This window comes from Harmonia axyridis, chromosome 2 (assembly GCF_914767665.1).
Source record: "Harmonia axyridis chromosome 2, icHarAxyr1.1, whole genome shotgun sequence".
Taxonomy (NCBI): Eukaryota; Metazoa; Arthropoda; class Insecta; order Coleoptera; family Coccinellidae; genus Harmonia; species Harmonia axyridis.
Window position 1 is genome coordinate 39,964,666 of NC_059502.1, and position 13,258 is coordinate 39,977,923.

The window sequence follows — 13,258 nt, forward strand, 5'->3', positions numbered from 1 at the left end:
GCCCGAATGGATCAATTATGTTACGGATCAATCCAAATTATATTTAAAAGTTATTCTAGTGGACTGTATTATGTATGTAATTATTAATTGGATTGCTCCGCCACACAAGTTTGTGAATTATCCGATATAAAAGAAATGAAACTCGCTTAATTTCTGAGATTTGAGAGGAAATACCACCCGGAACAGTCAGCAAGAAGAAGGAAAATTCTAACAGGAAAGGGACTCACCTGGTCTCCGTTGATTCTCTGACTTTCCACCTTGAAAACTTAAACTAAACAATCTTCTTCACTTAACTATGATGTGTCCTCTCACGAAGCTGTTAACGAACTTAAAAACGAATTGAGTTTTTATGCGAAACTGCGATTTTTCCTTATTCCAGGATTAGCGAAAAACCATTGAAAATGACAGTGCGTAACGTCCGTTGTGGATGCGGAAAACCAAGTGTGCTAAAATTGTGGAGGGGATGGGAAAGTCAGGATCTCAGAAAGGATTTGAATATGGAGATAATTCCTCTCAAATCCTCGTACTCCGTTAATTCAAAAACAACCCGCGAAAATTCGATTCAATATCGAACAAACGTATTTCCCAGAAATATTCACAATACCATAAATCAAACAGGGAATTACCCAAATTGAAGAAATAATCGCCTATAACAAGGATGATTCTAGATCAAATATTGTCCAATTTAGTCAAATTTTTTTCCAACCGATCTCTCAAAATTATCTCAAATCGCCGATAACCTCCTTTTGACAATCTCATTCCTAACCACAGACTATACCAGTTGTCAAACGAAACTTCCCGCACAGAAGAAAAATAATAACAAGAAATCCAGAAATTATAAAATATTTCCCCACGGTAATGATATTCGATCTCAGTAATACGGAAATAAGTGTTCTATAATAAATTCAGATTTATAATAACACGGAATATTCCAAGCTAAATCAACAATCAACCTCTAGAGGGCGCATTACCAACCGAAATATCAAATGGTGTAAATCTAACCGTTATTTATTTTTAGACATTAGAAATTTTTTTTCTGCCAGTAACTTCAAAAAGCCAAATACAGTAAATCAAACAGCGACAATACTTCAATGAATCCTAAAGAAAACAACACCAGCGAAACTTCAATACCGACAAAACTAATACCAGAATCGTCACACTTGAATTAACTCCAAATGTCCAATATCACCAAAGTGAAACAGAAATGGATAATATAGCATGTTGCTATCGTGGATCTGACGATACAAAAGATGTTAAGCTTATGTCAGCCACTAGATGGGGGTAGTGACCACCCTAGTAAATTTATGCTCAAGGCAAGGGTTAACCATCCTTCAACCCAAATGCAACAAAAACAGCCAAAATTAGTCCGACAAGTGTTCATCCGTCAGTTGATCCGGTGGATGAGCTTTTAAGTCCTTTATATGCCAAACTCCCTGGTATTTACCGTCATCACCCTCTAGTTCATAAGTCCAAGGGGATACCCGCGCTGAAATCAAGAAAGGTATTTTCACCCTTACACGAAACTTCCCTTCCAAAAACAATAAAATTTGGAGAATAACCGGTGACTTCGTGATTTGAGGAACCAATAGCTAACCCAACCTGGTTCAACTGTCTATCCCAACCTCTCTGATCTTCTGACAGGTAGGACTTCAACATGGTTTTTATAACCCTATTAATTCTTTCGACCGGATTAGCTTGAGGATGATATAGCGCGGTATAATGAACGTTAACATTATAAGATTTTAAAAATTTAACGAATTCTTTAGACCGAAACTGTACGCCATTATCGACAATGATGGAATTGGGACACCCAAAGACAGGAAAGACATGTGTGTGTGTATCCAGTATTTTTATAATGGCTGACGCGGTAGCCGTACGCAGTGGAAAAAGAAGAGGGAATTTGCTGAAACAATCCGCGACGACAAAAATGTACTGGTTACCGGAGCGAGACCGAGGTAAAGGACCAACCAAATCCGCAGACAGAAGCTCGAATGGTCGAGAAATTGAGACCTTTGGATAGCATGAGGCCAGAAGGTTTCTCCTGGCTTGGTTTGATGGCATGACAGGTTCTGCAGCAACGAATGAACGAAGCCACGTCATATCGCATCTTTGGCCAGTAATACCGCGGTGCCAACTTGCTATAAGTTTGGAAAACTCCTACATGTAGTAAAGATTCATGGACCTGCCTAATTAGAGATTTTCTTCGAGGACGAGGAACAACTTCTCTTCAGTAATCAGAATCGGAGGCTAGTTCGGGAATTCGAGGTGTTACATTTTTGAAAAGCTTACCCTGAATAATTTGCCAGGATGTGAACCGGTGAGGGGCATCAGTCACTTTTCCTAGCAGTTTGTCATACCCCAAATCCGTGGAATGACCCTGAGAAGTATCAACAGCATCAATGATAGGTACAGCCCTAGATAAGGTATCAGGTACGATGTTATCTTTATCTTTACGATAGATAATGGTATAGTCATACTGTTGGAGTCTGATAGCCCACCGGGCCAATCTTCCAGAAGGTGAGTTCAGTCGATCCAGCCAGAGCAAACTAGCGTGATCGGTGATAACCGAGAAATGTGACCCCTCAATATACGGTCGCAGTTTCTCTATCGCCCATAAAACGGCAAGGCATTCACGTTCCGTAGTGGTGTAATTGCTTTCTAACCGGGTTGAAGACCTAGAAAAATAGCATATCACCTTTTCTCCATCCTCTTGTTGCTGAGTCAATACAGCACAAATCCCATAACCGGAAGCATCACACTGTATGGTAAACGATCTTGAAAAATCTGGGCAAGACAAAACAGGGGCACTGATCAAACATTCCTTCAATTTAACCAAGGCCTCATTACATTGGCAACTCCATTTAAAGGACCGATTTTTCTTAAGCAGCTCCGTTAAGGGAGTAGTCAGATCCGCAAAGTTTGGTACGAATCTCCGGTACCATGAAGCCAAACCCAGTATACGCCGAACCTCCGAAACACAAGTGGGGACTGGTATGTTCAAAATGGCCTGAACCTTCGCTGGATCCATTCTTAGACCTTTTGAGTCTACTACATAACCTGGATACAAGAGTTCCGGTCGACAAAAATGACACTTCTTCTTTGAAACCGCTAAGTTAGCCGCTTTGAGTCGTTTAAAGACTTCCTTCAATACTTCTACATGCTTTTCGAAGGTATCAGTAATGATAATTATGTCGTCTAAATAGACAAACACATATGGTTCCAAATCCGGACCAAGAACTCTGTCAACCAAACGCTGGATGGGAGCCGGACTATTATACAGTCCCATAGGCAGACGGAGGAATTGAAACAGACCTCTTTTGGGTACTGAGAACGCAGTTAGAGGGCGAGAGGATGCTTCTAAGGGCACTTGAAAATAAGCCGACTTAATGTCCATAGAGGACAAGAACTTGGCGTTGCGGAGCCGATCCAAGGTAGAATTTATATAGGGGAGAGGATATGCATCTTTTTATGTGACGGCATTCAATTTCCTGTAATCAACGCATAATCGGTACGAGCCATCCTTCTTTTTAACAAGAAGAATCGGGGACGACCAGGGGCTGGTCGAAGGTTCAACAATGCCCAGGTCCAGTAAGTTGTCTAACTCTGCATCAATATGACCTAGCATTACCGGACTCACAGGATAATACCTCTGCTTAATGGGACGACAATAGGTTTTAATCTCATGTTCCACCAGTTTAGTACACCCTCACTCGTCCCCCATGTTCCGAAAAGCCTCCTGCACAACCTCATTCAAAATCCTAGATTGCTCATGGGTAAGGTGTTCCTCTGATGCAATCGCATCCACAGAGACATCAGCATCTCGTTGAAATACCCATTTCCCACAACGAAGATCCGGTACGACAATCAATGCCTAGGATTAAAGAGTGCGGCAACTCAGGAACTACTAAGGCTGAAATAATCGTCCCCCATGTTCCGAAAAGCCTCCTGCACAACCTCATTCAAAATCCTAGATTGCTCATGGGTAAGGTGTTCCTCTGATGCAATCGCATCCACAGAGACATCAGCATCTCGTTGAAATACCCATTTCCCACAACGAAGATCCGGTACGACAATCAATGCCTAGGATTAAAGAGTGCGGCAACTCAGGAACTACTAAGGCTGAAATAATCTTAACCTTATTCTCAAGCTTAATTTTTAGATCCACCGAACCGATACTTGAACAACTTTGTCCACTAGCGACTCTACAAGAAAGAACATTATCGACATTAATATTCAAATTCAAATTGTTCAACATCGCCCATCCAGGGCCTCCTATAATCGTGCATGAAGCACCAGAATCCAAAAGACCTAAAATATGGACGTTCATCATTTTGCGCATGCACCGACACTTCATCTAACAAAGATTTCTGGTGTAAAGGTAAACGATCACGGGCAGAGAAATGAGGGAAGGCACACATACTGCCATTAGAGGTCTTCCTCCTCAGTTTTCCGAGGGCTTACACTTATGACAGGTCCGAACAGTGGAACCTGGACGACCACACTTAAAGCAGTACTTATTTTTGGTCATCTTACAATGACCAGGTTGCTTACAATTCCAGCAAGTCAATACTGCACTTAACAATAACAATAAATTTATTTCAGAAATCTTGTACATAGAATCTGGTACAAAGAAAAGAAATACGTCAGTTAAAGGAAACAAAATCAAAGATTCTTACAAAAAAAATCGAATTCTCTCATAGAATAGGGTTCACATTCAATAATAAGTGATTGAATCTCTTTTTTGAATAATTTAAGATCCACATTATAAAATTTTCTAGGTAACAAATTAAACAATTTCAAACATATATAAGGTACATTAGACTCCGTTATACTCAGATGATGAGAAGGGTATAGGAAATGTGAGTTTTGTCTAGTTCTATTGATGTTTTTAAAATTCACAAAATAACTTGGATTCCTACATACAAATAATAAACATCTATATATATATATATATATATATATATATATATATATATATATATATATATATATATATATATATATATATATATATATATATATATATATATATATATATATATATATATATTATCAAAATTACCCAATTACCATGAAAATGGTGTAGGGTGCAATATTACATTATAAAAGAATTATTCAATAATTTAACATTTAACATTAAAATTTTTCAATTCTTCATTGTCGGATTTATCCCCATGCACGAATTATATATATATATATATATATATATATATATATATATATATATATATATATATATATATACCGCATATGATGAAGAAAACCAATATTATGTCAAAGATACATTCCACTTTGCAACAACTGTTAACAATTTCAAATTACCAGAAAACTACACACTAATCTCCCTAGACGTCATAAATTTATTCGGTAATCTGGACAAAAATGACATTATTGAAGTCCTGAAACAAAAATAGGACATAATTAAAGAACATACAAACATCAATATGCAGCTGTTTATGGAAATTATTTTGTTTATATTGAATAACAACTACTGCGTGTTCAAAGAAAAATATTACCTTCAAATATTTGGATGTGCTATGGGTTCTAAACTAAGTCCAAGACTAGCCCAATATGTCATGGATCACTTGGTAAAATCATGTGTGGAAAAGTTACCATTTAATATACCCATTTTAAAAAAATTCGTAGACGACTTATTATTGACTGTACCAAAAACACATATACAGACTACGTTGAAGTGTTTTAACTCTTATTCCAAAAACTTACAATTCACTTTGGAAGTAGAAAACTTGGAACAATGTGTACCTTTCTTAGACACAAAAGTACAAAGACAAGATGATGTTATAAAGTTAAAATGGCATAGAAAAGAAACCCACTCAAACAAAATGATCCATTATAATTCAGACCATAACATAAATATAAAAATTAACATGATAAAACAAATGAAAAATAGAATAAAAAGAATATGTCATGAGTCTTACATACAGGAGGGAATACAAAATTTATTGGAGATATTAAGACAGAACGGATATCCCTATGGAATGTTGAAGAAATTATTGTATGCAAGTGACACCACAGAAGCACCACAACTAATAAGAAGCGAGGAAGAAACAGAGGAAATTCATTATGCATCATACCCAAATATACATGGATTAACAAAAAAACTAATAAATATATTTAAACATGAAAAAGTGAAAATTGCTATTTATAATAAAAAAACTGTGGGCAATTTATATACAAAATTAAAACATCCTATTCAAACACTATTAAAAAGCAACGTAGTCTATGAAGTAAAATGTGAAGATTGCGAAAAAATATACATAGGACATACATCTCAATGGTTGAAAAGCAGATTGGCATTACACAAATCAGATATTGCAAAACATCCGGATAGATGCGCACTAGCAACCCATGCATTCAATTTAAATCATAAAATAAATTTCGAAGAAGCAAAGGTGTTAAAAACGGAAAAAAATTACAAAAAAAGGTTGATATTGGAAATGATAGAGATAAATAAACAGGAAAATATTATTAACAAAAAAACAGACACAAATAAGTTGAGTGCTATATATGGATATTTGTTAGAAAAATCGGAAGAAAACATATACTTTTTCGATGGTCCAGTTGACGAGTGAAAGGAAGAAGGCAGATTACGAAAGTGTCAAAAACAAACAAAACAATATACCTATCTAGCCAGTTGACACAAAGGAGAAAAAATAAATAAATTAAATATTTTAAGTAATATATTTTGGTTGTGAGAAAAATGTTTTTATTTTGTTGACGTTTCAAATTGAAGAAAATTATTGTCGTTTTAATGTCCAAAGGATCAATGTGAATTGAATTAAGACAAATGTTTTGTAGTTTTGCAAGTTTCCTAAACATAACCTCACATTCTGTAAGTGAATTATTAACGAAGTTATTGTTAAACTGAATATGTGAAGGATTTGTATTGTATTTCAGAAGCCCTGAAGAAGAATTAAATAAATTCGAAAGCTTGGCAAGGAATAAAGAGTTTTCTTTTATTCTCCAAAATAATCGAGTCGTTTGACCCTTATCAATAGTTCACAGTTATACACTAAAGACTCTTAAAAATAAGTTTGAAGTATATATATATATATATATACATATATATATATATATATATATATATATATATATATATATACATTTATATATATATATATATATATATATAATCAAAATAACCCAATTACCATGAAAATGGTGTAGGGTGCAATATTACATCATAAAAGAATTATTCAATAATTTAACATTTAACATTAAAATTTTTCAATTCTTCATTGTCGGATTTATCCCCATGCACGAATTTGGCCCATGCTCTCCTATTCACAGCCATATCTCTTGCTTCTCTCCATGTTCGTCCTCGCTCATTAATTATTTCGGTGATGGTGTTGTTCCATGTTTGTGATCTGGTCTTCCTCCTTTGGATTTTGGCCTCCCATATTCGCTTCGCAGGCCTCTCGTTCTTCATTCAGAATTAATGAATAATAATCCTGCGCATAATCTAGAATCAATGCGATATTGCGATATAACAAATGATTTTTGTACGTAGTCAATTCCTGAAAATGAGAATTTCTAAAAAATGTGAGTCCTTTTTTGCTTTCAAAATCAATGGATCGTAATCCAGCGCATGGAGAATCAATGCGATATTGCTATATAACAACTGATTTTGTACGTAGGTAATTTCTGAAAATGAGAATATTTAAAAAATTTGAGTCCTTTTTTTACCTTCAAAATCAATGGATCGTAATCCTGGATGACATCGGGTGGCACAGAACAGATCGGAGTGGAGTCATTTGAAGGAGGCCTACGTCCAGGAGTGGATGAAGAATAGCTGAGGAAGAAGAAGAATCCTGAGTATGAAGGATCAATGCGCTATAAGTGATATAACAACTGATTTTTGTACCAAATGTAATGCGAAAAGCTCTCATAGTTCCCGAAAAAACCTTCAGACGAACGGATTCTACCTATTACTCGATATTAGCATCATATTCCCTTCCACCTTGTTGTCAATAGTTCAGAATATTTGAAGCTCCAAAAAATAACAAATTGGATTTTCCGCTATTCATTTTCCGCCCATAGCGCGGTGACGCACTAAATTTCTGTACGAAATTCTTTCTCTAGCCTTGAATCCCGAAAGTTATAGGTTTATAACTTCAAGGCTAGAGAGAGAAGTTCGAACAGAAATTTAGTGCGCAGTTGACCATCTCGTTGTTATCTCTGCCTATTAGAAATTATGAACCGAAAGTTATTGATGAGCAAATGGGTTATTATTGGAGGAGATGAAAATCAAAAAATTTGAAACTTGAAATGAGAGTGAAAGAATAAAATAAGTATCCAAATGAAAATAATATATATGTATTTTGTATATAGAAATAATTGTTTGTTTCAGATTCAAAATTATTATATTGCAGCTGGAATGAAAACAGTAGGTATAGCAGCGGCAGGAGGAGTGGGTCAAGCGACTGCAGAAATGATTGTATATAACGATACTGGTTTTGATATGTACGAGTTGGAAGTATCACGTTTCTTAGGTTTGCACAATAACAGAAAATTTTTGAGAGATCGAGTAAGGGAAGTTCCAAGTTTACATTACGCCATAAACTTCCCTTTTCACGAGTTTGTTACTGGTAGAAATCTAAGAATGTCTCCAGTTTATCCTAAGCTGAGGGAAGCTGGGGCTGTATTTGGTCAAACAATGGGTTATGAAAGACCAACCTGGTTTGAAGAAAGTCACTCAGACGGTAATTTCAAATTTTTTTTCTTAATGTTTATTATTATAATTTTAACATAGCATAGATCTTCGTATATTAATTATTTATTATTGCCTCAATTTCGACACCTCAAAACGATTTTATGTCACATGTTTGCAACTGAATTATTTTTCAGAATACTCATCAAATCAATCAATTGAAGATTGGGCTACTAATTTCCAAGTAGCATCCGCAAAAGGTTTCGGAAAACCACATTGGTTCGATAGAGTAAGCCTAGAATATGCTTCATGTAGAGAAGGCATTGGTTTGAGTGACTATTCTTCTTTCACCAAAATTGATTTGTGGGTAAATATTTTATTTCATATTCACTTTTTAAAATACATTTTTAATTTGACGGTTACCTGGAAACAGTTGATAATAATGCTGAAATTTGAATAGCAATACTAACGGAATGAAGATATTAGAATATGAAGAATTGAAGAATATTTATTCAAATTGGATTTGGCCATATCTTAACGTACTAGGAAAAACGTCTATAATTAGCAAAAAAGTTGAAATGAAGGGACTTCAAGCCCTAAGTAAATATGTGGCTATGTTTAGGTAAAATAATGATGATAAAATAAAAATTGAAGGGCTTGAAATCGCTTTAATGATGGTATTGTATCAGTATCTTGCTTCATTATACATCAGTATCTGGGGGTTTAAATTTATTATTAACTTATCACAGTTTCAATTATCTGAAATTTTCCTGGAAAATTATTTATTATATTTCCAAATCCACGTACTAAGCACTGTTAGAACATATACAAATAAATACATTCATATAAATCAAAAGTATGTATGTATCTACTACTTCTTTTAATTTGAAAAAAACTGTTTTCAGTCTAAAGGTGATGAAGTAGTCGCTGCCCTACAATATATTTGTTCCAATGATGTGGATGTCCCAGTTGATAGTATCATTCATACTGGAATGCAAAATAAGAATGGAGGTTATGAAAATGACTGCTCTCTGGCAAGAATATCCGAGAATAGGTGACTTATAAATATTTTATTGAATTATTTAAGAGTTTTATTATTATTTATTTTTTATTATTCAATGTGAATGTGAATAAACCTACACACCAAGTTGATGAAGAGAAAAACCATATCAAGAGCAAAATATTTTTCCAAATTATAGATCGCAGAAAGCAAGGCATTAACATCAAAAGTGCATCAATGATATATAAAACAATCTGTAAAACTTTATTAGAATACGCACACCCAGTGTCTGCCAACTGCAAGCCTCCAGCATTTAAAAATCGCACAGTAGCAGGAAGGACAGCATTGAGAACCATAACTCGAATGAAACATCCTGGAAATTCACTGCATAATCCTACAAACAATCTACTTTATCTTAATACCAGAATAGAGCCTATTGAGATAAGAATGGACAAACTGAATAAAGCATTCAACAATTGGTTACTTCAGTTGGATGAAGTGATTTCTCAATACCAGGAAGACGGAAGAAAAACATCTAAGAGAAAACATCCAGAACTCCCTCTATTAGCAAAAATCAAAAGTTTGATATGAAAAAATGAAATATGTAACTTAATAACCTTTTACCTTAAACAAATTGTATGTTCCAAAGATTGTTAACTTACAGGCTGAAGGACCCTTGGTCGATGGCCAATTGCATATGCAATGAAGTATTGTTATTATCCCGACTTTTGCCTATACGCGTAGGATTTCTCCTCGCCGTCGGCTTCTCACTCCTCGCTAAGAGGAGCATTCACTCAGTCCCAGATATTTAAAATATCAGAAGGGTAGAACTCGGTCGTGTCCGGTCCTTGTGGTCCCCCTGGTTCTCGTCGAACTTGTGGTCCTCTTACACGCGATCCTTGGACCTGTCCTTCGCTTCCTAGGAATTTTCTCACCGTCCTTGCAGTACCTAAAAGAACAGTTTTTTGCATTATATTACATATTTACTCACTAAGTCCTAGTTGCTTGATATTTCTCTTGAGATTTTTGGGTACTATTCCTGTTGTTGAGATGATAATTGGAATAGTTCTCGTTGATATCATTCCCCACTGGCGCTTTGTCTGAAATTCGAGGTCCCTATATTTTGAAATTTTTTCGACCTCTTTTTGACGCATGTTGTTGTTATTAGGTATTGCTACGTCGATGAGTATTGCTGCCTTTTGATGTTTATCATCTAGCAATATATCTGGCCTGTTGTGAGGGACTGTTTTATCAGTCAAAACCGTACGATCGCAGTACAGTTTATAGCGTTCGTTTTCCAGAATGGTTTCCGGTCGGTACTTGTAGTATGGCACTTTTTCAGAATGAATTAGTGTTAATTTAGCCATTTCTTGGTGTAGTATCTTTCCTACTGCATCGTGTCTCTCTTTATATTCATTTCCTGCAAACATTTGACATCCTCCCGTGATATGTTGGATTGTCTCATTTGTTGGATACCCATAACGGCATCGATCGTCAGTAATAGTTCGATCCTTTATGATATGCTTTCAGTAATTTTTTGTTGAGATCACTAGATCTTGGATGGCTAAAAGAAATCCTTCCGTTTCTGGATACATCGCACCTGATGTGAGCCAATAGTTCGACGCTTCAATGTCGACATGATCCTGGTTCACCTTGTTGAAATGTCGTCCATGTAGGGGCTTTTCTCTCCATTTTTTCAAGTTTTCTTTGATTGTCTGGTGGTTGTATGACAATTGCTCCTTGTGCAGTTGTAAAGGTGTTGATTCGTCTGCTTCACACAGTACTTTGTAGGTCTCTGACATGCCTGATTTGTCTTTGAAGTATGTTCTTAGGCATTCAATTTGCCCATGGGCAAATTCCATGATGTCTAGCAGACCTCTGCCTCCTTTATTCCTCGGCAGTGTCGTCCTCTCAATACTACTTTTCGGATGGTGCTTGTGTGCTTTCGTCATCAAGGTTCTCATTTTGCGTTGCAGGTTTTCTATATCTGTTTTGGTCCATGGAATGATACCGAAAGAGTATGTAAGAATTGAACATGCATATTATGGTTTAACATTCTATAGAATTTTCTTTCGGAGATTTTAAAAATCATATTATCCTGTTTTCTTCTATAGCTCTCATTGTATCTTCTGAGTCTTTCGGAGTACACACTAAGTTTTTGTTTCAGTGTGTCTAAAATTTGTTGAGCATTTTCATTGTTTGGATCATACGTTGTATGTTGCCGGTGACGATCCATTATTATATTCACCATTTTTTGTAATCTTCTAGACGGCGAACCTTTTGTAAATTGGGTGAGCCTCCCAATCTATAACGCATCTATTCATTGTGGCAAATAATCGCTCCAGTAGTTCTCTTTGGTCTTCTTCTGGATTTTCGACGGGTGCAGCATATATATTCCGTCGTTGAGCATCACTTATTGCAATCACATCTGCGTTGTTTTGTTCCTCAGAGTTCATTTGTGCATTGATGTTGTGTTGGTTTTCAGCACAATCGTAGTTTTCTTCAACTGTCGTTTCGTTGTTAGTAAGGTTTCTATTCTGTAGCCTCAGTTGGACTTAATTTTTTATGGTGTTGTCTCTCATCGGTTACAAGTTTATTTCTCAATATGACCCAGTATTGGTCGGCTACTCTTTGCTCAGAAACTTGAAGTTCGGGATAGTTTCTGTGGAATTCTGCAAATAATTTTTGACGGTAGCCTATTTTATCCCCTTCCGTATTAGTCACTTCATAATATATGCGCATAATCGTTTCATTTATCGAACTTGTCCATTTCATGCGTCTTCTTGGTAGACCTGCTTGGGTGAGTGCTGGTTGGGATCCTGCGCCGCACCTTTGGCGGTCGGAGAAACTCGTGTTATTCTTCTCCTAGAATGTTGAGATTGTGGAGGCGTAGCATTTTGTTCGACAGACGCCCGTCTCCTTAGCACTCTGTCACCGACGTCCCGCATACTGTCATGTCCAGCGCCGGCTCCAGACACGCCCTGACGAACCTCAGGCAGCGGCTCTATATTCCTATTCCTTGAATTCACCATCATTCATGGGTTCCACCGTGTCGTGGGGGAGACGGCCTTTGATCGCTTTTTACGATCCGCAGAGCTACGGTGGGAGAATTCTTGAGCTGCTTTCCACACGGCTTCGTCCGTTACCTTGGACAGGGACCCTTCGACAGGTTTCAGCTTCCCGGGTCAGGGAGCTCCTGGAATCTGCGGTGGGTAGGAGTCGATTCAACTCTCCATATTTTAAGAATTTTCAAAATGAAGATAAAATCTTTGATTATGAAACTGTAGCCTTATGAGTTGGGAGATTTTTCAAATGTCACATTAGAAAGCTAACAAATTGATGTTAAGTAGACACTATTTCACTTCAGGTGAGCATCTTATTCGTAAACCTCATTTGAAATAAAGAAGTATTATTATTATGTAGAGTTTTTGTCCAAGTTCTCATTGAGAATGGAAACGAAGGAGATCCCTGCAGAGTCAACATCTACGCCAAAGTGAAGTAGTAACTGATCCCATGCTATTGACGACAAATCTTCGTTTAGAGAGCAGTAATCTATAGTTCTCTTCGTTTTTTCCTGCTACAAGAGA

General features: G+C 36.3%; 2 protein-coding genes across 4 annotated transcripts in view; both read left to right on the forward strand.

Annotated features, from left to right (window-relative positions):
* LOC123672379 (pyruvate dehydrogenase phosphatase regulatory subunit, mitochondrial) overlaps positions 1-13,258 on the forward strand; it is a 280,794-nt gene that overhangs the window by 165,356 nt on the left and 102,180 nt on the right. For all 3 annotated transcript variants that reach the window (XM_045606473.1, XM_045606474.1, XM_045606475.1), the window contains 3 exons: positions 8,372-8,723; positions 8,869-9,038; positions 9,577-9,725. In XM_045606473.1, coding sequence (XP_045462429.1) covers positions 8,372-8,723; positions 8,869-9,038; positions 9,577-9,725 — 671 coding nt within the window. The remainder of the gene's footprint in view (positions 1-8,371; positions 8,724-8,868; positions 9,039-9,576; positions 9,726-13,258) is intronic.
* LOC123672396 lies at positions 5,251-7,046 on the forward strand. The gene is made up of 2 exons (XM_045606505.1): positions 5,251-6,853; positions 6,919-7,046. The coding sequence occupies exon 1, from the start codon at positions 5,445-5,447 to the stop codon at positions 6,591-6,593; it is 1,149 nt and encodes a 382-aa protein (XP_045462461.1). The 5' UTR covers positions 5,251-5,444; the 3' UTR covers positions 6,594-6,853; positions 6,919-7,046.

Bases quoted from the DNA above. Each gene is read 5' to 3' on its own strand.
- LOC123672396 (XM_045606505.1), top strand. From the start codon at position 5,445: ATGCAGCTGTTTATGGAAATTATTTTGTTTATATTGAATAACAACTAC.